At 29.9% G+C, this 27,862-nt stretch overlaps 8 protein-coding genes and 5 pseudogenes across 13 annotated transcripts, besides 5 other annotated features; 6 read left to right on the forward strand and 7 right to left on the reverse strand.

The window, feature by feature from the left end:
* Nucleotides 1-959: part of a mobile genetic element that runs on past the window's edge.
* On the reverse strand, nt 84-818 carry TVAGG3_0962980 (annotated as a pseudogene). The gene has a single exon. A coding segment is annotated over exon 1 (735 nt).
* A 1,030-nt stretch (nt 960-1,989) lies between the features above and the next one.
* TVAGG3_0962990 (protein ubiquitination) lies at nt 1,990-3,505 on the forward strand (the record flags this gene model as incomplete). Its single annotated transcript, XM_001301179.1, has 1 exon — nt 1,990-2,937. One exon carries the CDS (start codon nt 1,990-1,992, stop codon nt 2,935-2,937), a length of 948 nt encoding a protein of 315 aa, XP_001301180.1.
* Nucleotides 3,506-3,563: 58 nt separating this feature from the next.
* TVAGG3_0963000 (RNA LARIAT DEBRANCHING ENZYME family) lies at nt 3,564-4,607 on the forward strand (the record flags this gene model as incomplete). The annotated part of the gene is made up of 1 exon (XM_051253488.1): nt 3,584-4,603. The coding sequence occupies one exon, from the start codon at nt 3,584-3,586 to the stop codon at nt 4,601-4,603; it is 1,020 nt and encodes a 339-aa protein (XP_051079062.1).
* Nucleotides 4,608-4,963: 356 nt separating this feature from the next.
* Nucleotides 4,964-5,899, reverse strand: TVAGG3_0963010 (uncharacterized protein; the record flags this gene model as incomplete). Its single annotated transcript, XM_001301180.1, has 1 exon — nt 4,964-5,899. The coding sequence occupies one exon, from the start codon at nt 5,897-5,899 to the stop codon at nt 4,964-4,966; it is 936 nt and encodes a 311-aa protein (XP_001301181.1).
* Nucleotides 5,900-6,068: 169 nt separating this feature from the next.
* On the reverse strand, nt 6,069-7,545 carry TVAGG3_0963020 (protein kinase protein; the record flags this gene model as incomplete). Its single annotated transcript, XM_001301181.1, has 1 exon — nt 6,096-7,544. One exon carries the CDS (start codon nt 7,542-7,544, stop codon nt 6,096-6,098), a length of 1,449 nt encoding a protein of 482 aa, XP_001301182.1.
* A 397-nt stretch (nt 7,546-7,942) lies between these two features.
* TVAGG3_0963030 (translation initiation factor protein) lies at nt 7,943-8,764 on the reverse strand (the record flags this gene model as incomplete). The annotated part of the gene is made up of 1 exon (XM_001301182.1): nt 8,101-8,625. One exon carries the CDS (start codon nt 8,623-8,625, stop codon nt 8,101-8,103), a length of 525 nt encoding a protein of 174 aa, XP_001301183.1.
* A 55-nt stretch (nt 8,765-8,819) lies between these two features.
* Nucleotides 8,820-10,170, forward strand: TVAGG3_0963040 (uncharacterized protein; the record flags this gene model as incomplete). Its single annotated transcript, XM_001301183.1, has 1 exon — nt 9,491-9,868. One exon carries the CDS (start codon nt 9,491-9,493, stop codon nt 9,866-9,868), a length of 378 nt encoding a protein of 125 aa, XP_001301184.1.
* Nucleotides 10,171-12,178: 2,008 nt separating this feature from the next.
* Nucleotides 12,179-12,357: a mobile genetic element.
* A 1,889-nt stretch (nt 12,358-14,246) lies between these two features.
* Nucleotides 14,247-14,285: a mobile genetic element.
* A 714-nt stretch (nt 14,286-14,999) lies between these two features.
* Nucleotides 15,000-27,862: part of a mobile genetic element that runs on past the window's edge.
* Nucleotides 15,070-15,565, forward strand: TVAGG3_0963080 (uncharacterized protein; the record flags this gene model as incomplete). The annotated part of the gene is made up of 1 exon (XM_051253489.1): nt 15,070-15,565. A coding segment is annotated over one exon (496 nt), but the record flags the coding sequence as incomplete, so codon positions are not given.
* On the forward strand, nt 16,499-17,273 carry TVAGG3_0963090 (annotated as a pseudogene). The gene has a single exon. A coding segment is annotated over exon 1 (775 nt).
* Nucleotides 18,374-19,670, forward strand: TVAGG3_0963100 (annotated as a pseudogene). Its single transcript has one exon. A coding segment is annotated over exon 1 (1,297 nt).
* TVAGG3_0963110 lies at nt 22,066-22,733 on the reverse strand (annotated as a pseudogene). The gene has a single exon. A coding segment is annotated over exon 1 (668 nt).
* Nucleotides 23,180-24,375, reverse strand: TVAGG3_0963120 (Prim-pol domain family; the record flags this gene model as incomplete). The annotated part of the gene is made up of 1 exon (XM_051253490.1): nt 23,180-24,375. A coding segment is annotated over one exon (1,196 nt), but the record flags the coding sequence as incomplete, so codon positions are not given.
* Nucleotides 24,823-25,213, reverse strand: TVAGG3_0963130 (annotated as a pseudogene). Its single transcript has one exon. A coding segment is annotated over exon 1 (391 nt).
* Nucleotides 27,270-27,304: a mobile genetic element.

Here is a 27,862-nt window from a genome sequence, read left to right on the forward strand (position 1 = left end):
TATCATTCATTTTAGCTGTTCCGTTTTTGTTCATTTATGTAAGAATAAAAAATTAAAAAATAAATAAAAATAAAGTTTATTTTTTAAAGCCCATAAAATGAATTAAGAACACATAAATTTTTATCATCTGCGACGTGACGAATACATTTTAATTTACTCAAGAATGCGTACCCTGATACATTAAATCTAATTCCTGTCTTATTTAATTTCACAACTTTGAAAAGGAATGTATGAATAGCTATAAAATGATGAGAAGATGTTTTATGGGTTGCTTCCATTTTTTCTGAAATAAATGAATAAATATAATGCTTATACGTTTTCATATCTTTTATATTCTTAATAACGAATGGTATAGACCTTTCAACTTCGTCTTCCTTCGGTGCTGTTCTTTCATATGAAACATTATTGGTATCTTCAATAATGAAACCACAATCACACAAAATTTTATATGTCCAATGGTTTCTTTTGATATTTTATCTAATAAATCAAAAACTTTATCAACACCTGTGCATTTATTTAAATAATAATTTGTGTAAATATCATGATCTTCTTTCTTAATCGTATTAGTTGCATATGTCACGTTTTTTAAGAGCTTTTTTGAATTTCTCAGAATCGAGAGGGGGTGAAAGTAAGATACAAGGGTATTCTTCATTATCAATAAATTGTAACTTATGTTTACGTATAAATTTAGTACCTTCTTCTGAAAGTGTTTCATCTATTTCACCATCTAATAAATTTTGTGTTGATTCTGAGACATAATTTTTATATCTTTCTTCATGAGATTTCTGAACTTCTGATTCTGAAGCTGGGATATTCATTAAACCCTCTACTTCATTTTCATTATATTTTTCAACTTCTCTTAATTCCTTAATTTTTTCATCTATTTCATCTCTTATTTTTTCCAGTCTTTCAATTTCATTGTATTCATCATCTTTAATCCGTTCTTCATAATATTCAGGGAAAACATCAGGTTCTTTAGGTTTTTCTTCTTTTAGATGTGGGATATAAGAAATTTATAACATCATCTTTATTCATTTTTCCATCATAATCAAACTCATTTAAAAACTCCGCGAATTTTTACAATTTCTTAAATAATATTTATCAACTTCATAACCCGCCTCTCTAATATATCCTTTATTTCCTCGTTTGTGAATCCTAATTTTTTAACGTCGTTAGTCTTGACGCTCATTTCATACAAAATAAAAATAAATTATTCAAAAATGTAAGACATAAATTTTTAAAGTTTATTTTTTTTATTTTTTATTTCATTATGGTAGTGAATCTTTTACTCGTTTATGAGGTCTTTGATTATGACTCCATTGATTCCATTCAGGATTTAAACAATGTTTAATTAATCGCGGAATATCTGACATCATCTATATATAGCTTCTTTTATAAAAGATAAAAATAAATATATTTTTAAAATTAATGTTAATTTTTAATGTGTTTAGTATATAATATTTATTACTAATTTATTTAATAATGTCGCGCTTTCTTACGAATTAAAAAATAAAAATTATTCAAAAATGTAAGACATGAATTTTAAAGTTTATTTTATTCATGAAATAATTATTTCTAATTTCTTTTACTCTCTCGTACATACTAGATTTTAAAGAATTCAGAAACTTTACCATAATCTCCTAAAATGTTTTCTTATCTTATTGGTTTTCCATTTCATTATATGAAACTGTATAAACTTTATCTTTATCTTTGCATCTTTCATCACTTCCCAATATATTTATATTTCAATTTTGATTTATTGGTTTCATATTCATTAACGTTTAATAAATTCACAGTCTTCCTTTTTAAATAAATGTTTTATGTATTCAGGATTAACAATTCTATAATATTGCTTCCCTTTAAATCTTTGAATATAAACAGGAACACCATCCTCTAAAATTCGATAATCTATTTTATCTGGTTTTACTTGTTGGGTCATTTATGTAAGAATAAAAAAATAAATTATTTTAAAATTAATATGTTAAAATAATGATACAAAATCGCTCGATATTGTATGAATTCTTACGTTTACAAAAAAAGTCACAAAACCCATCCTATCCTACTACTTCTTCTAAATTACACTCAGATGACTTTATCGCAATTCTTGAGCAGTCTTCTAGTACAATAAAAGCAAATAAATTATATGATTGTGTTCGCAATGCAAAGGTTGAAATAAATAGTCTTGAAGAGGTAATTTCAACACTGAAATCAGTTAGAAAATATATGAAACTGAGGCTATTAGATGGTATAATCAATGTTTTGGAACAAAATTATCCTAGATTTTCTGAAGGTCAAATTAATACGAGCAATAAAGAAGAGTTTATTGAAAGGAATCAATGTTCTACTGAATATGAAGTCAGAGATTCCACTTCTAATACTCAACGAAACACATCGAGTTCTCCTCGCTCCATATCATCATCTAGTACTCCAACTAACTCTTATAATCCATCCACTTCTAATACTCAACGAGTCTCACTTGGCAATGATCCATTCGGTGATATGTTCAATAATATATTTGGTAATGGCTCAATATCATCATCGAACAATCCAGCTAACTCTTATAAACCATCCACTTCTAGTTCTCAACGAAACACATCGAGTTCTCCTCGCTCCATATCATCATCTAGTACTTCAACTAACTCTTATAATCCATCCACTTCTAATACTCAACGAGTCTCACTTGGCAATGATCCAGCTGGAGGTTTCAAGTTTTCAGGAGAATGGATCAATATTGTGAAGAATACTGAGAGGTTTGTCAAGAATCCAAAACTCCTTCAAAACTTAGATTGGGATGAAGAGTGGAGAAAAATATATGAAACAATGAACACAGAAGATTTCCCAGAGAAAGTCGATGTTATGGAATACAATGATGATTACCAAATTCAGACAAAGAAATTCTGCGATTCTTATCAAATTTACAACCCATATAAGATATAATTATTTTATTCATGTTATCGTTTGTTATAAATATTTTAATAATATGTAATAATTGGTACATATAATTGTATATCATATGTTATAACTCATATGTTGCATTATACTATCTATTATTGAATCATCTTTCATCAATTTTAGAATATTATTCTACGAAATAATACGAATGCGCTTGTGGACATGTTCCAATGGACTATATCAGCAGCGTTTGAGAACTCTCACATGCTTACATTGTCAACAATCTTTCCCTTGCTTGAAATCATATTCTTCGTGTCTGTTTCTCAAAATTTGAGTGAATTGAAAGGTTTACATGAAAAGATTATGTTTTCAAGTTGATAATCATGATTTATTAAAACAATCAAAAAGAATTATTTACTTAACATGAACTATATCATATATTTAAGTTCGAAAATTTCAAATAATGCTATTATTTGGCAAAGTAGCCGGCAGATCCCTCAAGATTGAGTTGTTTTTTTCGTATCGTTTGTTGTCTTATTTTCCACTGACGTTATAACTCATAATTGGTTTTTGGAAAGAAAAAAAAATTTGACTAAGTGTAAAAAAAAGATGTTTTCACTTAGTCAAAATTTTTTAAAAATTTTATAAAATTTTGAATTCTTAGAATTTTCGCTCATTTCATTTTTTAAAAATGCGTATATTTTTGTGCGGATGCGTCCATGGTTCATGGGAAGTTGTTGTTAATGAAGTAAACAAACTTGTCGCTAAAGGAACAAAAATTGATCTTATTATTGTTGCTGGTGATACTGAATCATTTCGTTCAAAATCAGATTTGGAATCATATAATTACCAAAGACAGAATCATGATTTAGGAACTTTTCACAAACTTGTTAGTGGAGAATTGAAATTGCCTTGCAAAATGCTTATGATCGGAGGAAACAACGAAGTTGGAGATATGATATTCCAGCTTCCATTTGGAGGATGGGTGACTCCAGATATATTCTTTGCAGGAATAAATTCTCAAATCTATTTTGGTGATTTATTGATCACATGTCAGAGTGGTATTATGAACGGACAAGATTATCATAAATGTATTTCAGAGAAATTCCCTGTCAGAGGTTGTGATACTCATTTAATATTACATATCCGTGAAGTCTCGATTTTCCAGCTTTATGGTTTGAAGAATGTACCTTTGTTTGTATCACATGAATGGCCATCAGGAATTCCAAAGCAGTACAGAAACATTCCAAGAATGCAGTTTTATGCTAAATCAGATGATAAAAATGATTTCGGATGCCCAGGATTTGTGAAGCTTTTGAACAAGCACCGACCAAAGAAGTGGTATGCAGCTCATTTGCATGTTAGATTTGATTGTACTCTGAAAAATGGAACAAAATTCACAGGAGTTCCTAAAGTTATTGATAAACGGTATAAGTGGTATGAATTAGAAGAATACAATTGCAATCCAGCTGGAGGTTTCAAGTTTTCAGGAGAATGGATCAATATTGTGAAGAATACTGAGAGGTTTGTCAAGAATCCAAAACTCCTTCAAAACTTAGATTGGGATGAAGAGTGGAGAAAAATATATGAAACAATGAACACAGAAGATTTCCCAGAGAAAGTCGATGTTATGGAATACAATGATGATTACCAAATTCAGACAAAGAAATTCTGCGATTCTTATCAAATTTACAACCCATATAAGATATAATTATTTTATTCATGTTATCGTTTGTTATAAATATTTTAATAATATGTAATAATTGGTACATATAATTGTATATCATATGTTATAACTCATATGTTGCATTATACTATCTATTATTGAATCATCTTTCATCAATTTTAGAGACCCTCAGATATTTACTCTATTTCCTAGAAGTTATCTGTTCTAACTTCATAACCAGGGAAGAAGCACTACTTCTAAAGAATTTTAATATTATATTTAGTATTTCATAATAAAATATTGTGAAATAGTTATGATTACATTTCAATTGAATAAAGTAAAATACTACTTCTCCTAAAATATTACCCTAAAAAAAATATTTAATATTTAAAAAAAAATATTTAATTATCTTGGATATTGTTGTGGTTGTTGTTGGTTCTGAGGCATAGGGTTAAATCCCATTTGTTGCCCATAAGGAGCGAACTGCATTTGAGGTGGATATCCCATCTGTGGTTGTGGATATCCCATTTGTGGAGGATACTGTATCTGTCCGAATGGATTCATTTGGCCTTGTGAATACATCTGGTTAAATCTAGCGAATTTAAGAAAACTTTGGTAAAGTTCTGGATCTGATTGCATTTGTTGGAATTTCTGGAAATCTAAGTATTGTTTTGGTGTCATACCTCCCATTGGCATTTGTGGTTGAGTTGGAGCAATTTGTGGTTGAGCTGGAGCAGTTTGTGGATTAAATTGCCTTGGTTGGAAATCTGTAGGCTTTGGTTGATTTGTAATTTGTGGCTGAGGTTGCTCTGGTCTAATTTTGGCTGGTGGTGGTGTCTGTTGTCTGATTGATCTATTATTTTGAACAACTGGTTCTGGAACTTCTTGTTTCTTAGGTTCTGGTATCGGTTGTTGTTGAGGTGGTTTGTATGGTTGCTGTTGATTTGTTAAAACAATCTTTGGTTGTTCAGATGATTGATTTCTCTTAATAAATAGACCAAAGTGATATACATTAGTTTTAATAGATGCAAGATCTTGTGGAACGCGAAGTGTATTTCTTGGTTTTCTTTCTTCCCTTTGTTTTGGTTGAGTTGGTTGAATTTGTTGTTGAACTGGTTCTTGTGGCATCATTTGTGGTTTGTTCTCTTGCGCTGGGAAAGAAGGTGAAGCTGGTTGTTCAAATTTCTTTGTTTCTTCTGGTTTTGGTTGTGGAGAATTCATATCTAGATTTCCCCAGCTTGTATTTGTAGATTGAGCATAATTTTGATTACGCGGTCTCGTTTGTTTAGTTTCTTCACGTTGTTGTCTTCCATATTGTTGTCTTCTTGAATTAGATGACATAAATGAAAAATTTTTGAAAAAAAAAGTGTCATAATTTTTTTTTCTGGAGAATGAAAAATTATCCATAATGAATTCATGGAGTTTTAATTTAAGATGGTGATGCCACAATACCATCCTTGTATAAACTAAATACATGAAAAGAAATGAAATTAAACAAAAATTAAAATAATTTTGAAAAAATATAAATAATAATTGTTTATGAAATTGAATCCAAGAATTTTTGTGCTGGTCTTTTAAGCTGTGGATCAACTAGCAGTGTTTTAATGTATTCATCGAGCCTCTTTCTCTTAAAAGCTAACTCACATTTCTTATAAGTGCAAAGTTCAGCAGCAACAAGTATTGCTACTTCAGTTAATTCTCCTCTTTCGTTGATTATGTCATTAATCATATCGCACATCTTCATAAATTCTCTTGAATAAGCGATTCTAGAAATTGTATCGAGCATTAACAGCGCGGAATGCTTTGATGTTGTTGTATTCAAGTCGGCAGCCATTGCAAAGAAAGCTCTGAGGAATCCACTGTCTGACAAATTCGAAATAATTTGTTCATTAAGTTCAATTCTTCTGATTATTGTGCAAAGCATTGAAAGAGAGTTTCCATTTTCTTGGTTTGTTATCATCTTGAGGAATTCATAGAAATCTGGACTCTCTGCAATTGTTTGGCGCAATTCTTTAAATTTGAACACGCTCAAGAACAATCTAAGTGTTTCTATTGGTGTTGGAAGCTCTTTTCCAAGCCAGAGCTTAGCATTTTCTACAAGAAAGTCTGCAAATACGGGATCTGAGGACGCTTTCATGAGAACCATCGTTGCTTTGTCATCGCGCTCTGAAAGAGAGCAAAGAGTTTGTAGAAGTGGTCGATCGCAACTTTCTTCGCCATGTAATGGAACAGAAATTAAAAGAGTAAGAACAGGTCTTTGTAAATCTTTTACGCGAAGATGGGCTCGAATAGGATCAATAGGAAGTTCGCCTCCTGTATAGACTTTCGAGATATTGCAAAGTCCGCAGTAAACGACTTTAAGTGTCATTATATCAGTTTCGTTTAAAAGGGCGCAAATTTTACGCCAGCAATGTTCTGCACGACCTTGGCAGTAGTCTTCATACTTTATGCATAATGTTGTGAGAAGTGATACATAATTTGCGGCTAATTCTGGGCCAATAAATCTCTGAGATTCTTGAATTAAAAGATCAACCATTGGCCATGGATTTTCAATATATGCGAACTTCTGTGCGTAAATAGCAAGAATTGTTAATGATTTCTTTGGATTTCGCTTGATTAACGGCGCAAATTGTTTTGTAATTCTGCTATCATCAAAGCAATGAGGTCCAAGACTAACGAGAACAAATATAATCTCGAACACTGAATCTTGGAACATTCTCTGACGATATGGTAATTGTAACGCAAAATTTTCTTTAATAAAAACATCTAAATGTCTATCATTGCATAAGACCTTTGCGATTGTATAAAGAATTAGATTTCCTGTTTCCTCATCGATTGATTGCTGGAAATAATTAAGTAATATTTCGAAAAATTCGCGTGATTGAGAATAGTGTAATGTCTCTGGTGAGGCCTCGAGCTCTTCATAAAAACCATCAACATTAGGAACTTTTAAAATCTCAAGATTAGTCGAATCTTCTGGATTCATCAAGAGATTTTTTTTTGAAAAATTTACATTCAAACGCACGAGTAACGGAGTTGAAAAATATACTCTTTTAGACAAATCTGATATGATAGCTATATTAAAAATAACCAAATAAATCTTATTGAAGTTGGAAAGCAGAGATATTTTTAAATCATTTGTGATTTCGAAATCAAATTCGATACGAAAACTGAATGATAGCTTTATCAAAATGGGACTGGTTCCATTTTCTTCATGTTAAGTAGTTTTGTAGTCTAATATATCTGAAATATGTTAAATTAAAGAATATTGAAATGAAAAACCAAATTCATTAAACTCCAGCATTAAGGAATGAATTCGTTTTCATTTTGTATGAAGTATCACAGAAGAATTTCAGTCAAATTCAGAAAAATGAAAAAACAATATTTGGGAAACAAATAATTTTATGTTTACGTATAAGATATCTATAAATATATAGAATCACAAGCGCATTACTTGTTAATCCAATTTAATAAGCGTATATGTTGATATCAAGAACATACAACGGAAAAATGTAGGTATTTCATTCTAGGATAGTGTGTTTCTAATTGACATTGAATTTTTGGCTTGGTTTGTTTCCGTGAAATTTAAAAAATAAGGTTGAATTTTGAGGGAATTCCATTACTGTTGTAATTTTCTTTGCAATTTTCTTCTCATCATTACTTTGTTTGATATCTGAAATCCAATAACTAAGAATAATCGAAGGATAATCTGGTTTTTTCTTTGAAACTGTAATTCCAATAACTTCATGTGGGAAAAGATTTCCAACGCATGCTAAAACTGATTTTTCCCAAGCCAAATCCGCAAACTCGTGCTTCAAGCAAATGTACCATTTTCCACTGTTTTGATTTTTTTGATCTTCCCACACTGGACGATAGCCCTCACGAAATAGATTTAGATCATAATTGTCATCAAGTTTACTTGGTAATTTTGTGTGAGAATAAACTTGCCAAAATGTTTCTACAGTATCAAATTCTGCCATATTGTGGATGCAGTCCTCGTATTTCTTGTCTGTTGTTTCTGATTGATTAATAAAAGAAAGGATCCATTTATTTTGTAAAGGGTTCATCAAAAAAAATATGACGATTATTTTCAATTCAATCATTTCGTATGATCAATTATGGAAGATTACGTGGTTTCGTACTTTATGATATTGTTCTCTGACGCACACTAAATTCATAAAAGAATAAATCTTTCCGGAAATGAAGATATATTCATATGAAACAGAGAAAATCCCATAAATTTTATTTATTAATGAATGGAGTGCACCTAATATGTTTCGATGTATGAATTGGATAGGCATAAATCTATAACTCAGTCTATCAATGCACGTCATTACTAAAAATAGAATTCCTTTATTTAAGACTGAACAGAAATCATGAATATGGTATATCATCTTCAACTGATTAATATCATTTTCAATAAATATGAAAAAAAGGAAAGAATGTAAAGCATAAGATATATCAGTAAATAGTTTTTAAGAATGATTATAATTAAAAGTTTATACTTCGAAATGCTTACTCATGGATGGTCATTTCAAGAGTTTCAAGCAATAAATAAAGATAGATATTTTCATTATTTTAATTTTTTGCAAAATGTGTGTAAGCTATTGTGCAATCCGTTCGCAACAATTCATTGATTTGACATGGCTTGAAATTTTGTTCAATAAAATACAATGAAATTTAATTGAATTTGTTTTTTCTTGAAATTTAATGTGAATAATGGTTACACTTTAGCATTGTACATCATTTGATCCATAGGCTTTGCTTTGCTGCACATATATTCATGAATAGGAAGTGCTGAAATTTGAACTTCCTTCTTGCAATATTCACACTTGACAGTTTGCTTGGAAAGATCTTTAATCGAAAGTGTTTTTATAGGACGAGGGGGAGCTCCACCAGACATCAAAAAAAAATGGCCAAAGGTGACAAGTAATGGATTTCTCTCTTGATGAATTAAGAGCATTCAAACTCAGATTTAGTGGTACATATACAAATGGGAAACTGTTAGTTTTCATACTTCCAAATAGCCTTATCATTCTTACATTTCATCCAGCATTTATTAAAGATCAGAAATCTTTTGACTACATGGGGCCTCCACTTGGTCACGAAATCCATGTTGATGATGAAATTGTTTATATTAATGAAGAAATACTTAAATGTCCAACTCAAGGAAATGTTATAGATGTAAATCCAAACATGGGCGATGTAGAAAGATTTAAAGGTGGCCCAACTTCGAATTTTATATTAATTGTCAAGCCTAATAAAGGCGCTCCACGTCAATTTGGAGATGATTATGTTAAAATTTGTTAATTTTCTATCAAATACTAGTTGTTCATATTACTACTTGTGCAATTACAAAATTTTATTTTACTAAAAAAATATTGTTTAAAAAATATTGAATTAAAAAAAAGTTTTAAAGAAAAAATGGTAGGTGCATCAGTCTATAAAGTATTGGCTAAGGGTCAGTACCTCACAGGCTGATGTTCCTATCTTTTGAAGGCGGTATTACCTTTCAATAAAAATCCGACATGTAAATCAAAAAAAAAAGTCAGATGTAATTTTTCCTTTACAATCAATTAATTTCAAAAACGCCAAATCCTTTTAAATCCCCGTGTTTCTTTACCTAAAAATATGGGTTTTGGCATGTGCAAGTTTAATACTTTGTAAAATTAGTACAAACGTAATCAAAATCTCTGTAAATAAAATTTCATAATTTTATTTTAGTATTATATAGAAATCCTCGGGCAATTAATTTCACATAATCTTGTCAATAACATATTTGTAGCCTTAGTTCTTATTCTGATTGAAATATTATTGATGGATGAAGATACCTTTAATTTTGAAAAAATAATCCATCGTGATGCGTGTTAAATGTAATATCTAGTTAAAATAATACAGGGCTGCTATAAAAGCCATTTCTAAAATTTTGAGATATCAATTACCTTTCTATTTTTCTATAACTACTTCATGAAATATTCACTTTTTGTGACTAAGATGCAAATCTCTGTTATTCTAGATATATGGTCAAAAACATTTTTTCGAATCTAAATTTCTCCAAAAAGAAATAAAATCATGAACGATAGTGTGGAACTAGTGGGAAAGATTATAAATAGGGGAATCAATGTGGTTTCCGCAATAGACAAAGCTTTGTCTTACTCCTACCAATAGAAAAAATTCACAGGTTTAATCTTTGAAGTTGCTCCATCGAAATAAGAATTATGCAAATATGATATTGGGATAGTATGAGAAACAATTCATCTGGCATTATTTTACCTTATCATCCCTCGAAAAAGCAATTACATACCCTTCAGAAAAGCTCTGAAAAATATCATTATCGAGATTTCAATTTTTCAAAGCTATCTCAAAATAAACTCCTCAAATAAACTTTTAATCAAAATTAGTACATCATATTAGAGCGAAATTTATATTGAATAATTAATAAATCCGATAAAATTGGTTTTGAATTCATTTAAAAAGTATATGAACAGTAAAAAATGAATTGATCTTTGTTCATATCTGATACGACGATATATTAAGGGTGCACCCGTATGTACGTTTATTTGAGAGAAGGAGGATTACCCTCTCAATTTTGAGGGATTCGTTAGTTTATTTTCTCGATGAATATGCAATAAAATTTGATTTTTACCTTATCAATATACTTCATATAATATACACATGTTCATGTAAAAACTTTTTCCCAAAATCCTCAGGAATTAAGGGATTTTTGAATTTTAAGAATTTTTTTCGAATTTTTTCGAAAAAAAAATATTTTCAGAATATAGATCCGTATTTTTCCCAAGTGAGCGGGGTATCTCCAATCCCAGCCCTATCGTCCTCCCGGTGTCAGTTTTCAATATAAAATCCAAATTTTTTTTGAAAATAAAAATTTCGAGAAATTTTTCTGATTTTTTTTCTTTGATTTCAATAATTCAAAATAAATTTTGGAGTAAAAAGACACTATTTAATGAATTCATATGAGTGAATGTGGATAAATACTCTCAAAACATACAATTTATCTATTTTTTCTTTATATTATCAACTAATTAGTGATAATTTTTTTGAATCAGATTTTTTTTTCATTAAAAACATAATATATAACACAACAATGATGCACACATACGTATCTACACATCAAAATATAAAGCTTGTTTTGGTCTGGGCATCCCAACCCAAAATTCTTTAAAAAATTGAATAAAATTGAATACTTGGGGCTGGGATACCATCCCAAAACCGAATTGAATTTTTTGAATTAAAGAATATATTTATGTATTTATAATATACATGTGATGTCTATAAAAATACTAAATTCTAAAAAAAATTCAATTTATTCAAAACGTATACTAAGTGATCACTTCATTAGTAGGATCAGCAATCCTACTAAATGGTGAGAACGCCACTAACTCAAAAGGGAGTCCTTGGAGCTCTTGATCTCTTGTCAGTAGAGTTCATAATGAGGCATGGCATCTACTGATTAGAGATCAGAGCAATCCTACCTTACCTTCAGGAGCTACAAAGCTCCTAATCGTTACGAGAGGGAGCCTTGGAGCTCCTGAAGCTCATCAGCAGAGGCTATTTACCATTTGGGCCTCTTCTGATGAGATGCGAAACACGTCTACGAACCAGGAGCTTCAAAACTTCTAATCCTTACTAAAGGGAGCTTTGAGCTCCTGAGTCTCCATCAACAGAGTCCCAGATGGTAAATGTCCTTTGCTGATGAAAGATGCGAAACACATCTACGAACCAGGAGCTCCAAAGCTCCTAATCCTTACGAAAGGGAGCTTTGGAGCTCCTGAAACTCCTTTTACTATAAAATAGGACAGTTTTCTTCTGAGGTTCTCATCAAATCTAAGACTTCAGAAGAAAGCTGTCCTATCAATGTATACTTACACTCTCATGGACTACAAGTGTACAATTTTAAGGCAGAGATTATCCGAGGCCTCTCATCAAATGAGGGACCTCGGATAATCTCTACCTTAAGTAGTCAAATAACTTTTCTCACTATTTAGGAACAAAAGAACAAGAGTTGGAGTACTTTAAGGCAAGATTCTTCCGAAATCTCTCATCGAATGAGAGACTTCGGAAGGACCTTGCGGAAAAACCAGAATTTTCGAAAAAGTGACACCAACTATTAAAGTTATTTTATTACTAGATTTATTTACAAATTATAAGATAATATCATTAACCGAATATATTTTTAATATAAATAAAAAACTTTTTTATACAAAAAATTACAATCAATCGATAAATATTATAAAACATTTATTCCAAAAAGATTAAGTAATAGGTGGGATCCTGCATATAATATAATTTTATGTCATAAAGTTTACAAATTTTAGATGGACCACAGTGAGAATGTGAGTGGTTAATTTAAAGGTGGTCTGATAAAGATATCGAAGCTTACTCAACACAGCATGAAGCAGTTTCTAATACACAATCTTACTAGTGGTGTTTCGGTCGCCAGCGCTCTCATAGGGGTGCTGATTTCAAAAACCACTACTTCAAATTATTCAACAATACTCAATGCAGCATGAAGCAGCTACTACTGCTGTATCTTACTGGTAGTGTTTTGGTCGTTGGCTCTTGCACAGTCTCTCAGATTTTCAAAATTTTTTTTTCAACACTATCTTGTTTCGCTCTCAGAAAGCTATCCTACAAAGACATCGAAGCTTACTCAACACAGCATGAAGCAGTTTCTAATACACAATCTTACTAGTGGTGTTTCGGTCGCCAGCGCTCTCATAGGGGTGCTGATTTCAAAAACCACTACTTCAAATTATTCAACAATACTCAATGCAGCATGAAGCAGCTACTACTGCTGTATCTTACTGGTAGTGTTTTGGTCGTTGGCTCTTGCACAGTCTCTCAGATTTTCAAAATTTTTTTTTCAACACTATCTTGTTTCGCTCTCAGAAAGCTATCCTACAAAGACATCGAAGCTTACTCAACACAGCATGAAGCAGTTTCTAATACACAATCTTACTAGTGGTGTTTCGGTCGCCAGCGCTCTCATAGGGGTGCTGATTTCAAAAACCACTACTTCAAATTATTCAACAATACTCAATGCAGCATGAAGCAGCTACTACTGCTGTATCTTACTGGTAGTGTTTTGGTCGTTGGCTCTTGCACAGTCTCTCAGATTTTCAAAATTTTTTTCAACACTATCTTGTTTCGCTCTCAGAAAGCTATCCTACAAAGACATCGAAGCTTACTCAACACAGCATGAAGCAGTTTCTAATACACAATCTTACTAGTGTGTTTCGGTCGCCAGCGCTCTCATAGGGGTGCTGATTTCAAAAACCACTACTTCAAATTATTCAACAATACTCAATGCAGCATGAAGCAGTTTCTAATAAATATATACATATATAAATATATACATATATAAATATATACATATATAAATATATACATATATAAATATATATATATATAAAATATACATATATAAATATATACATATATAAATATATACATATATAAATATATACATATATAAATATATACATATATAAATATATACATATATAAATATATGCATATATAAATATATACATATATAAATATATACATATATAAATATATACATATATAAATATATGCATATATAAATATATACATATATACATATATATATAAATATATAAATAACAAAATACAATCAAAAAATAGTGTTTGGTAATTTAAGGTTAAGTGTCACTTTTTCTAGTGTCACTTTTTCGTAAATTCTACCACACTCCAAAAGAACAAGAGTTGGAGTACTTTAAGGCAAGATTCTTCCGAAATCTCTCATCGAATGAGAGACTTCGGAAGGACCTTGCCAAATCCTTGAACGCCAATATCCTTGGAACTGAGCTAGAACCAGGGAGAAGTAGCATACTATAGAGCACGATGGTAATCTCGGAAATGCTTATATCGCCCCAAGCACAATATTTAAGAAGTCTAACTCATATATACAAGAAGTCAGGCTGAATAGATATTGTGCATATGGTTTGCAGAACTCTCATGATATTTAAAATTCATGTTATCCCAAAAAGGTGACACTTTGGGTGTATCGTCCATCCCAGGGATGCAAAAATCACATCACCTTGGATCTATATTTCAGAACAGCCTTAACAGTAGTAGATATGACGGGTTGTGTGACTTTTTTTGTAAACGTAAGAATTCATACAATATCGAGCGATTTTATATCATTTTTTTTAACATATGAAGTAAAAAATATATGATTCTTACGGTTTTTATTCTTACGTTTTTGAATAAATCAAGATTTAAAAAATTTTCAAAATTGTAAGGCATTTACACTCAGCCCAAACATAATGAAATAAACCATTAAAAAATTAACATTAATTTTAAAAGAAGCTATATATAGATGATGTCAGATATTCCGCGATTAATTAAACATTGTTTAAATCCTGAATGGGTTTAAAGACCTCATAAACGAGTAAAAAATAAACTTCTTACGAAAAATTAAAACTTAGTTATGTTTATTATTTTATTTTTTTATTTTGTATGAAATGAGCGTCAAAACTAACAGCGTTAAAAAATTAGGATTCACAAACGAGGAAATAAAGGATATATTAGAGGAGGTGGGTTATGAAGTTGATAAATATTATTTAAGAAATTGTAAAAAATTCGCGGAGTTATTAAATGATTTAGATTATGATGGAAAAATGAATAAAGATGATGTTATAAATTTCTTATATCCTACATCTGAAGAAGAAAAACCTAAAGAACCTGATGTTTTCCCTGAATATTATGAAGAACGGATTAAAGATGATGAATACAATGAAATTGAAAGACTGAAAAAAATAAGAGATGAAATAGATGAAAAAATTAAGGAATTAAGAGAAGTTGAAAAATATAATGAAAATGAAGTAGAGGGTTTAATGAATATCCCAGCTTCAGAATCAGAAGTTCAGAAATCTCATGAAGAAAGATATAAAAATTATGTCTCAGAATCAACACAAAATTTATTAGATGGTGAAATAGACGAAACACTTTCAGAAGAAGGTACTAAATTTATTCGTAAACATAAGTTACAATTTATTGATAATGAAGAATACCCCTGTATCCTACTTTCACCACCTTTAGATTCCGAAAAATTCAAAAAAGCTCTTAAAAACGTGACATATGCAACTAATACGATTAAGAAAGAAGATCATGATATTTACACAAATTATTATTTAAATAAATGCACAGGTGTTGATAAAGTTTTTGATTTATTAGATAAAATATCAAAAGAAACCATTGGAACCTATAAAATTTTGTGTGATTGTGGTTTCATTATTGAAGATACCAATAATGTTTCATATGAAAGAACAGCACCGAAGGAAGACGAAGTGGAAAGGTCTATACCATTCGTTATTAAGAATATAAAAGATATGAAAACGTATAAGCATTATATTTATTCATTTATTTCAGAAAAAATGGAAGCAACCCATAAAACATCTTCTCATCATTTTATAGCTATTCATACATTCCTTTTCAAAGTTGTGAAATTAAATAAGACAGGAATTAGATTTAATGTATCAGGGTACGCATTCTTGAGTAAATTAAAATGTATTCGTCACGTCGCAGATGATAAAAATTTATGTGTTCTTAATTCATTTTATGGGCTTTAAAAAATAAACTTATTTTTATTTATTTTTAATTTTTTATTCTTACATAAATGAACAAAAACGGAACAGCTAAAATGAATGATAATCAAATTAGAGCAGAAGGTAGAAGGTTATTTAAACGCTTCTATAACATTCCTGATGTTAATCCTAAAACCGTAGAAGCTATTTAAATGAAGCAATAGATGCATATGAAGGGTTTGACATTTCATCAGAAAGTGAGAGATTAGCGAGAATGTTAAATGTTAATATTGATTTCTATTATTGTGATCCTCAACCAGAAGACGTGGACATAAATAAGGTAGACTTTCCATTAGTGGAATCAATAATGATAGATCCAGAATTTGAAACAGTAAATATTTTATTAACACAGAGTCCATGTGGAAAACTTCACGCTGACAGAATAACAGACGTTGAAGCACTCACCGGCTATAAAGTTTGTCCATATTGTAAAGAAGAAGTTTATTCTATCCGTGATGATCCAGAAAGGAAAAACCAAAGAAGATTTTTAAAGCATTGTGAGAAATGTAAAGAAAATAATGGAAGATTAATTCAAGACGTTCAGTTGCAAAAGACACAGCAACCATATGCACCACATATTACGAAACAGAAGATATATCAGTGGTTATTAGCTCACAATTTGCAGAAATATTATAAACCGACAAGATATTATATTACTTTTGACTTTGAAACATTAGAGACTAAAGAAGAATTACAACTTTCTGAGTGTGCAACTTTGAATGCTTACTTAAAACCATTCATGGTATCATCAACGGTTAAATTAAACGATAAAACATATACGAGGAATTTTTGCTTAACTTCGAGTGATTCTTTTATTTCTGATTGGATTGAGTTTTTATTTTCAACCTGTTCATTAGTTGTTGAATCAAATATGAGTCAATACAATGAATTATTGAAGTCGCAAACGGCGGGACTTTGTCCCATACATTAAATGAAAAACAAAGGAAGCATTTAAAGAACTTCTAGATGAGGAATTCAATAAAGTGAATATCATAGGTTTTAATTCGGGAAAGTTTGATTTAAATTTAATTCTTCGTGATTTAAACACTGCAAAATGGAAAATAAAATCAATGCTGGGTTCATCTTCACAATTTAAGCAAATCATTGTAAAGAAAACAAACGTTCCATATGAATTGAGATTTATTGACATCAAAATTATATAGCGGGTGGGACATTAGACCAATTCACTCAAGATTTCGGAAACAATAAATCACGTGTTAAATCCTTTTTCCCTTATCAATTCATCACATGGGAAATTACGAAGAAGAATTATATAAAGAGGAACCATTCACGAAAGATTCATTTTATTCAGCATTAACCCAAGAAACTATATCAGATAGTGATTATCAAATATATCTCAATGATGCTAAAAATTTTAAGAATAGATTAGAATATTTTATTCATTATTGCAATAAAGATGTTGAAATTATGATTGACCCAATCGATAAAATTATTGAAGAAACATTTGTTTATAAAATTGACACGCTTCATAATCTTTCTTTATCATCGAATGCTTCAATGATTCGTTACGCTTTAGCATATAAAGACTTTAATCCTAATGAAAAATATCCTGAGGAAGAGATAGAATCAAGTTTTGAATTAACGAAAAAGTATTGGAAATATAAAATTGAATCATATAAGAAACAAGATGAAAAAGCAGAAAGGGATACTAAAAATAATGTTTCAATGGATGATTTTCAAATTATCACGATTTAATCCTTTCATCTAAATGCAAAATGTGTGGTAAAGCGTTTACATATGCAAATAAACCAACATTGGATAGAATCGATAATGAAAAACCACATACCAAAGAAAATTGTCAGTTAATGTGTTGTTATTGCAATGTCGTAAAATCAAATAAAGATGAAGATGTTCAACGTTTAAGAATCAATTTAAGAAATTATGCATTAAAAAATAATTTACCAATGACTTTAGATTCAGTTGAAGCTTATCACATTCTCCGTAATGGAATTACTGGTGGTTTATCAAATGTTCAACATAGAGTAAATCTTAAAGGAATCACGCACATTAATAAACTTGCATATAATCCAGAAACTAAAACTGTATCAAATGAGGACACCACCAACATTATGACTCATTTCGTTGGGTTGATTTTAATTCATTATATCCTTCATCATTTTCATCTAATCCTCATGATTTCATTCAATATACTGACCATAAAATGTATATGCCGGGAAGATTGAATGGTGTTATCATTTGTGATACAGCAACAAAGAAAGCAAAAGCACTGGGAATAATTAAGAAGAAAAATACTTTATTCGTGGCTGAAGTAAAGGGTCACATTGATGAAAAATACATTAATGATTACATAAACTTTTTACCGATAATAAGAAACTTAGATATTATCACAGATGAAAAAACAATTGGCAGTTTTATGTATAATTACATGAAATCAAACAATCTACCGGTTGACCAGAAACAGAGGAAATTAACTCAGTTAGCATCAACACACAACCAATATCAACCATTTTCTTCTTATTATCTTTGGTATCTAATAGACAGATTTCATTTTATCATCGATGACATTCAATCAATTTTAACATTTATGAAAAACACTTTTTTAATGAATTTGCGAACAAATTTATGAAAGACAAAAGGCTGAATTAGAAGGAAATAAAGGAAAAAGTTTATTTTGCAAGATTTCACTTAATGGATCATATGGTTACGATGCAATGAATACACAAAATTACGCAAAGACTAAAATAATGAATGCACAGAAGGCACGCGTTGCATGTATGTCAAATAAGTTTAAAAACATAAGAGAAATAGGTGAGATACATATCAAGTGATGCTTAAGATAGATTTTATAGATGTGATACATGTTTACAAGAGGCATTCTTCACTTTAGATAATGCTAAATACTGGTATTTAGTTTTCATTTATGATTTTATGTATAAATGCATGAATGTTAATCGTTTTCATTTCATTGAAGGTGATACTGATTCATCTTATTGGGCAATCGCTGGCGACCCAAATCTTCCTAACACTCAAGCATTTCAAGCAATTGTTACCGATAAACAATTTTATGATAAAAACATTTTCAAATTCGCACCATTTGATTTCTTCTTTTTGATGAGAAATTTAAACCTAAATTAAAGAATAAAGCTGAAGAAAAAGCACATGAGAAGAAGTTATTGGGTTTAGCAATTGAGAAACAAGGTGATAACATGGTTGCTTTATGCCCAAGTGTTATACATCATTCAACGGTTCAATTGATGGAAGTGATTTTAAAAAGATTGCACAAAAAATGAAAGGTTAGTTTACGACAAAATAAACAATTAACACCTAAAAATTATTTGGATATAATAAATGATAAAGTGATATTTGATGGTCAGAATATTAATTTACAACTTAAAAACGGGTCAATGACTCGCTTAACAATCGGTAAGACTGCATTAACAGGAGCACACACTAAGGCTGTATGTTGTGAAAATGGATGTTGTATGCCATTTATTTAATACAATTTAAAATTTTATTTTTAATAAAATGCCACAGAAGAGACAAAAGGAACCTTAATGATGGTTTTGATACTATGATTCAAAGAGGTGGGCACCCTTAAAACACTTATTTTATTTTTATATAAATGAATAACAGATTTAAAAAATTTAATTATGATTTAGTACTTAATCAAAATTTTCTTATTATTATGAATTAAAATCATATCTCCAAAAATATAATAAAAATATAACGGGTGATGATGGATTATTATTATCCGTATTATAAAAATGAAATTTTGAAATATCATGATAAAATAATTTCTAAAATTAAAGACAAAATTAAAAATAATGAATATACAAAGGAAAAAACTAAATCACAACTTAAACAATTGAAAGATTTCAAAAATAAAGTATTAACAGAAGAAGATATTGATGAATTATATAAATTATATAATCATGAGCCGCAAAAAACAAAGGAACAAAAGGCAAAACACCCAGGTCCTTCAGACCATAAATGAAGCACAAGCTTTAATTTATGATTCATTAGTTAAACCATATTCAGCCCGACTTTTAAATGAAGATCAACTTTTGGAATTCATCCTTCAACATAAACTCGAAGCGGGAAAGTATATCAAACCTTTATATACAGCATATTTAAAACAAATGAATAGAATACATCCAGAATTAATGAGGGGAATGAAATCCAAAATCAAAGCAGATAAAATTAAACCACTTGCAACACCAAAACCTCCAACGACAGTACCTCCTCCTCCTTCAGTTAATCCTTCATCATTCACTTTATTATATCCATTTCAAACATTAAAGAAGCAAAAAGATTTTAAAAAGGATTTCAAGATATTAAATAAACCAATTGACCCAAAAATTCAACCGTTAAAGGAAAAATTTAGTCGCCCTTCATTTGCTCCATATCCATATTCATACGAAATCGATCATCTGGAATATTCAAAAGGAAACGTTACTTATTTATTTGCCATTAACATTAACACTAGATATTTATATTGCATTCCAGTGAAAGGGAAAACAGAACAGGAAACAAGAAGGCTATACAATACTTACTAGATCATGAAAGAGTAGATAATATCAGGGGTGATGGTGATAAAGGATTTCAGGCAGCTATGGCTCATTATTTCCCACAAATTAATTTTTTCTTTTCATCCTCTCCATATACGTTTCATAATAAAATAGTTGATGCGGTAATGAGAACTCTTAGAGATGCGTTAGGGTTAACGGTCAGATATACTGGGATGGAAATCATGACTCCATCATACAACAGTTAGTATATTATTACAATAATACATGGCATAGAACTATAAACATGAAACCAGTGGAAATGAAAAATGATATTTCAAAAGAATGGGAATATATTAGAAAGCAAATGGAAAGGTTGAATGATGTTAAACGTGAACAAATTAATTCGGGGCTCATGAATTTTAAACAAGGGGATAAAGTTTTGATTCATCTCGATTATGGAAAAACTGATAAATCAATGACAAAAAGAAGACGAAGATTTGACACAATAGCTGAATTTGTTAGATATATTAACGGCAATGCATTAGTTGAAGTTGACAATAAATTAATAGAAATTCCGATTTATTTTATTACTCCATTATATTTAAATAATATTTAATTTTTTTTATTTCGTAAGAAATGAGTGACAATGAATATAAAAAGAAACTAAACAGAATTAAATCAAAAATATGCTATTACAAAAAGAAGCCGCAATGCGGTGGGGCTGAAAACGATAAAGAGAGGAAAGAAATAATCGAAAAATTAGAAACTTACCGTTCAATCCTTAAACTGAGTGAAGCAAAAATAAAAGAATTTAATAGAATAAATAAATTGATTGGAAGAGATGAATTTAATAAAGATGAATTTTTAAACTCAATCCAAATTTAATTTTTATTCCTCTTCCCGAACCCTTCTAGGTTCTTCTTTCCATCATTACTACATAACCGCATCTTCTCGGTTTTCGTGGTTTGTTGTTTTTAATTCGTTCTTGCATCATTTTTATCATTTCCTCCCTTGTTATGATTCGTGGTAAATTTTGAGCTTGTGGGGTATCCATTTATATAAAAATAAAATTTTGTTATCAGTTATTTTATCGTTAATGGTTTTTAGGTTATTCAATAATTAATTATTTTTGAATAACTGAAGGTGTCACTATGTCACCATGTGTCACTCGGTTAATTAACTTCTCTGAAAAAATGAGACAACATGACATTTTGACAACACAGCAGGATTAAGGGGAAGGCACTTATGAAGCATTTTTGAATAACTGAAGGTGTCACTACGTCACCATGTGTCACTCGGTTAATTAACTTCTCTGAAAAAATGAGACAACATGACATTTTGACAACACAGCAGGATTAATGCAAAAATAAATTCAAATCATACTTTATAAAGCTTCATTTACAGGTATTTCATCGTCAGTAAATGAATCCTCATTATCGTTTGGTTCAACCTGTTTATATAATCCTTTCATTTCTTCTTTCAAAACATAACACCATGTTTGTTACCATCTATTCTTCTCTGTTTCTTATCACATTTATCTTTAATGCTCATTTGAAAGTTTTTGTCTTTCATGTCTGATGGTTTGCAGAATAGAGCATTTTTACACGTCATACCTGCACTCAATTCATCATAATGTGTATTTATCCATACATCTAAAGGATTTGTTGATAATTCTATTAAATCTTGTTTGGCTTCAGTCATCGGTATGATTCGTACATTAAATGATGAAAGGTCGTAATTGATAAAATATGTTAAAAGGTTATCATAAAATTCCTTTGTGCATGAATTCATCAAATTCTTGAAGTAATCAAATTGACCCTTAAATTTACCATTGACCCTTAAAACTACGTATCTTCTGTCTCCAACTTCAATTTTGACAGGGTAGACGTTATTAGTTACGAAAATGAAATTGGCAACGTTCTGAGCAGTTCTTCTGGGTTGATTCTTTTCATTAATTCTAATCTCATTATCCGTAATAATTGATTTCAAAGCGTTGAAGTTTGCGAGTCTGTCTTCACCTACATTCTTGAGTTCATTAAGTACAAGAAACATTTTATTCTCAACTACTGAATTGAAATTACCCGTTAGCTACCTATTTCGGTAATGTTTTTACATGAATAACCAGCGAGAAGTTCAGAAATAATGTCTGTAAATCTGTTTTTACCTGTTCCCTGAAGTCCTTTCAAAATAATTGCTGTTTCATTCTTGATTCCAGGATGTTGAATCATTGATGCAATCCAGCCGAGTAATATTTATACACTTCATCGTTATTATCACAAATGGCTTCTTTAATGAAATTCATAAACATCTCAATTTTTGAGTAATCTGGTTTTTCGAGAACGTTGTATTTATAACCCTGAAACGTTGAGAAAACATCTGGAGAATCAGATTTAAAGCAAACACCCTTAACGGTTAATGAAGACAATTGATTTAGTAGTACGTCCCATGCTGTTATTGTTTTACCTTCTTCTTTAAATAATTTAATCATTTTGAGTGACTCTTTCATGTTTGATTGAAGAACGAATGATATTTGATTCATTTTGTCGTGTATGTTGTAATCTTTCTGAATGAAGTATTTGTTTCCATAATCTACAAAACGGATTACACGTGATAAATCCTCAATTACTTCAGAACTGTTTTTATACTGATGATTTTCAGCCTTGCGTCTAATATCTGTTATCAAAAACGAGTCATCAAGTTTTATATCAAATGTTATTTTTGGCTTACGTAATAAAGGTAAAACATATTCATCATAATATTCCTTTTGATAAAGTTTTAGAATCTTCACTAAAACAAATGGAGAAGTCATTAAATGTGCATATCTACTACGTGCTTTTTCAAAATTACTTTTTGCATTTTCAGTTAAGCTGCAGAAGTTATAAACGTTATCGTATGCTTCATTAATTAAATGATTAGGTAACGAATTAATTGCTTGAAACAGTGTGAATAATGTAACTTCTTTTTCTAAATTCATGTTTCCACCGTCATTATGTACTTCAAAATCACTGATGCCATCAACTATGCTCTGGGCAAGTTTATCGTCAATGTTTTCATCTTTGTTTTCATTCATGATAGTCTTTATTTCTTCGTTCTTCTGTTCAACTCTTACCTTAATATTCAAATCATTTAATATATCATTCACTGTTCTGGTTATGGTCGAGTCGTAACTTCCACGAATGAATGAGTATGTATTGATTGGTTCTATTGCATTCTTGCGAACTCTTGAATCAGCCATAACTACTAAAGAACGCTTTGAATCATCCATAGAAGTCATGATATCGATATCATAATCATTGCAGGAATAACATTTAATCATTCTGTTCGAAACTGCATAGAAGAAATTAGTGTTGCAATAAATGTGAAGACCTCCTGAAGCAGTTTTAACGATAACATCTTTATCCGAAAGTTTTGATAAAATATCTTTTCTAACTGTTTCTTTAAGTTCATCATTGTACGATTTATTGATATCAACATCTATAATCGTTAAATTTGAAATTTTATTTACTAATAAAGCTGTACCAGTTTTTCTTCCTCTTCCTCCATCGTGTTTGAGGTAGTTATGTAAATCAATCTTGTTTTCACCAATTCTTTCGTTGAGGGTTTTAGTTTCTGCCACAACTAATTCCTCGGCTAATGAATCAATAAATTTTTCATCAGAAACGATATAGTTGCTGTTGTTGTTTGTTGCTGTCATTTATATAGGAATAAAAAAATAAAAATAATTTTAAAACTAACTTTATTTTTGGACTGCATCTTATTTCCAGGACTGTTGTCAAAATGTCATGTTGTCTCATTTTTCAGAGAAGTTTAATTAACCGAGTGACACATGGTGACGTAGTGACACCTTCAGTTCTTCAAAAATAATTAATTATTGAATAACCTGAAACCATTAACGTAAACATTAACGATAAAATTTATTTCCAGGACTGTTGTCAAAATGTCATGTTGTCTCATTTTTCAGAGAAGTTAATTAACCGAGTGACACATGGTGACGTAGTGACACCTTCAGTTCTTCAAAAATAATTAATTATTGAATAACCTGAAACCATTAACGTAAACATTAACGATAAAATTTATTTCTGCAGTTCATCCATTACTTCATTACCTAATTAATTACAGACATAAAATATATTTAGTTCATTCATTGAACGCGGTACCATGCGAATACAGTCACAAATGGTGGCATGTAATCTTTACCCAAGCCTGTTGGATTTGTTGTGAAAGTGTGTGAATGATTTCCTCCCGGTTCAGTTGGTCGAAAAATCTTTTTTGCTGCATTGTTTAAGAATGGAGATAAAACATCATTGCCATCTCTATATTCTGAGTTGTATAATGGGTAGTCTCTTAATGAGTGGCTATGGTCGCCAGAAAAGTTTGTAGTTCCTGTATGAAGTGTGCGGTGGAAGGTTTGCTTCTTTAATTTTCTTCGAACCTCCTGTTTGCTTTGAATATCTAGCACAGTATAAGAATTTATCTACAATCTGCTTCCACGTACCAAAACCTAAAACTGTTGCTGGATTTGTTGAATTCATTGACGTATAAATAGAACCAACAGGATATAATGTTTTGAAAGTATTTCATTTTTCATGCTTGTAATCACATCATTTACTTCCGACTTCTTTGCATAATTTTCATCTACATAAGTTTTATCTGCTTTAAGGTCTAAACATCCTTAAACCCATCCTGTATCAGCTTTAACTTTAAAAGTCTCCGATGTCCATTCATGATACCATTCAACCTTTTCTTTAATTTCATTATCTTTTTCATCAACATAAGTTTTATCTGCTTTAAGGTCTAAACATCCTGAAACCCATCCTGTATCAGCTTTAACTTTAAAAGTCTCCGATGTCCATTCATGATACCATTCAACCTTTTCTTTAATTTCATTATCTTTTTCATCAACATAAACCAAATTTGCCTTCTTATTTAATTCACTATCCACATATTCCTTATCCACCTTCTTCATTATGTCGTTTAGGAAACCTTCTATGAATTCCTCATTTAAATTAAATCTTCCAATCTTCAAAACTTTAGAAATGCATTTAATGCGTAATATCTCTGTTCTTCTAGTGGAATTGATGTTAATCATCCGTTATTCTTTAATTTTTGAATTCATAAATAAATTTCTTTTATTATTGATATCACTGCACCACCTTTGCAAACGAATTCGAAATGGTCATTTTTCAATACTATCTCGAAATCTCCATATTTCAACCTTTGCGTTTGTTCTGCCGTCTTTGAATTATATGCATATATGGCGTATGTAATGGTCTGAAGGACCTGGGCGCTTTGCGCCTTAAGTTGCTGTTGTTTAATCATTTATTACGATTTAAAAATAAATATTTAATCCGTTATCTCATCAGCTATTTTCTCTATTTGAAATTGCCATAATATTTCATTCATAAATTCTAAATCACAATCAAATAGGTCAGTTATTCTAAATTTAATATTTGATAAATCTTTTGAATGAAGAATAAATGAATTCCCGGATAATTGAAACGGATATGATAAAGAAAATGTGTTTAAGTTGATGGATAAAATGTTTTGTATTGATGGGTAAGAGTTAGGGTCTAATGTTTGATGTGAAAATCTCATTGGGGTATTAACTTTATCACATTTGATTAAAATGAAATTGGAACCAGTGTCAGAATACAAAACATCCCCATCATCTTTTTCAAAATTTAATATCCCCAACAATGAACGAAGATGAGGAGTACAAAATTTAATTTTCAGCGGGAATTTAATAAGGTTATTTATTTCATCAAGTTCAAAAAGTTTATCGGGTTTTGATTTAAAATTTTCTTCATACCATATACGATAAATGATTCATTTAAATAACTTAAAATCATGTTAATATCCCATTTCGCTATCACATTATTTATATACATATCATACGTTTTTTCAAGGTCATCTTTAATAAATGATATATAATCTGAAGGGTCTAAAAGAATGGGATTAAATTTACCAGTCACAGAAACGAGAGTAACATTATAAATTCCGCTAACTGTTAAATTTAATTCACAGTTATTATTCGAAATAATATTGATAATTGACATTTTTATTACGATTAAAAATATGGTAAAGCGTTATTTTCCAGTGATAAATAAAACTAGAATAAGATTACCTCAAGAATTCATAAATTCAACGAATAAGAAATTCATTCATGTTATAAATTTTAGTGTTTTCAGAAAATATGAGTCAGTGTCATATTCATCAACAGGTTATATTTCACTTCATTCAATTTAGTCAATCAAACCCATATAATGACCATTTCATAAGATTTTCAGATGGTATTAAAAATGTAATTGATAGATTAAATATGAACAGATTGACAATATCGAATTTTTGGAATTTTGGTTTAAATATCCCGATGGAAAAAAGATTGAAGTTAAAGATAAAGCTGATACTATAACAAAAACAATTACAATGACCGATCCGGATAGTGGGGAACAAAAAGAAATAAAACAAACGATAGAAACTGGTGAAAGGTCAATTATTACTGATTATGATTCAAAGGATTATTATTCGATAATGTTAATGCTTGAATATTAAATAGCCTTAACAAAGAATTTTTCAAGTGATATTGTGATAAACAGAAATTCATCAAAAGTGACGGCTCTCAATTTTTTGACATTTGTAAATTCTAAATTGAATGAGAAAAATGAAATAATACTAAGCATAATACAATATTCTAGATTTAATTATAATTAGGGAAAAGTTAGTTTTGAGAGTACTTTTCATAGGCATATAGAATGAAATCTTCTGAAAAATAATATCACATAAACTCATATTATTTTCTAATATATAACTATTTTATATAAAATCAAATTCAATGATCTTAAAAGCGAAGGATAAACTCAAAATTTACGAATATAATGAGTGGGAATAAATGCTTATCTATCATAAAACCATATGAAAATATCAATTTTTGCTTTACGCCTAAATTTTTGACGACAATTAGCAAAAAATGTTAAATGTTAACACTCAGTCCATTTGAATATGAAAAATAAAATTGACTTTGATTAAATGTTTTTATTTATCATGCAATTCTTCTTGCGACCAAAGATTTGAATAAAAGTTCAAAAATAAGATAGCTTAAAAAAATATACGGTAGTGTTTACTAATAGATGAATAGTATATAAATTCTATTAAAATGGATTTGATCCAAAAAAATATATAAA

This window comes from Trichomonas vaginalis, chromosome I, assembly GCF_026262505.1.
Source record: "Trichomonas vaginalis G3 chromosome I, whole genome shotgun sequence".
In the NCBI taxonomy this organism is placed as follows: domain Eukaryota; phylum Parabasalia; order Trichomonadida; family Trichomonadidae; genus Trichomonas; species Trichomonas vaginalis.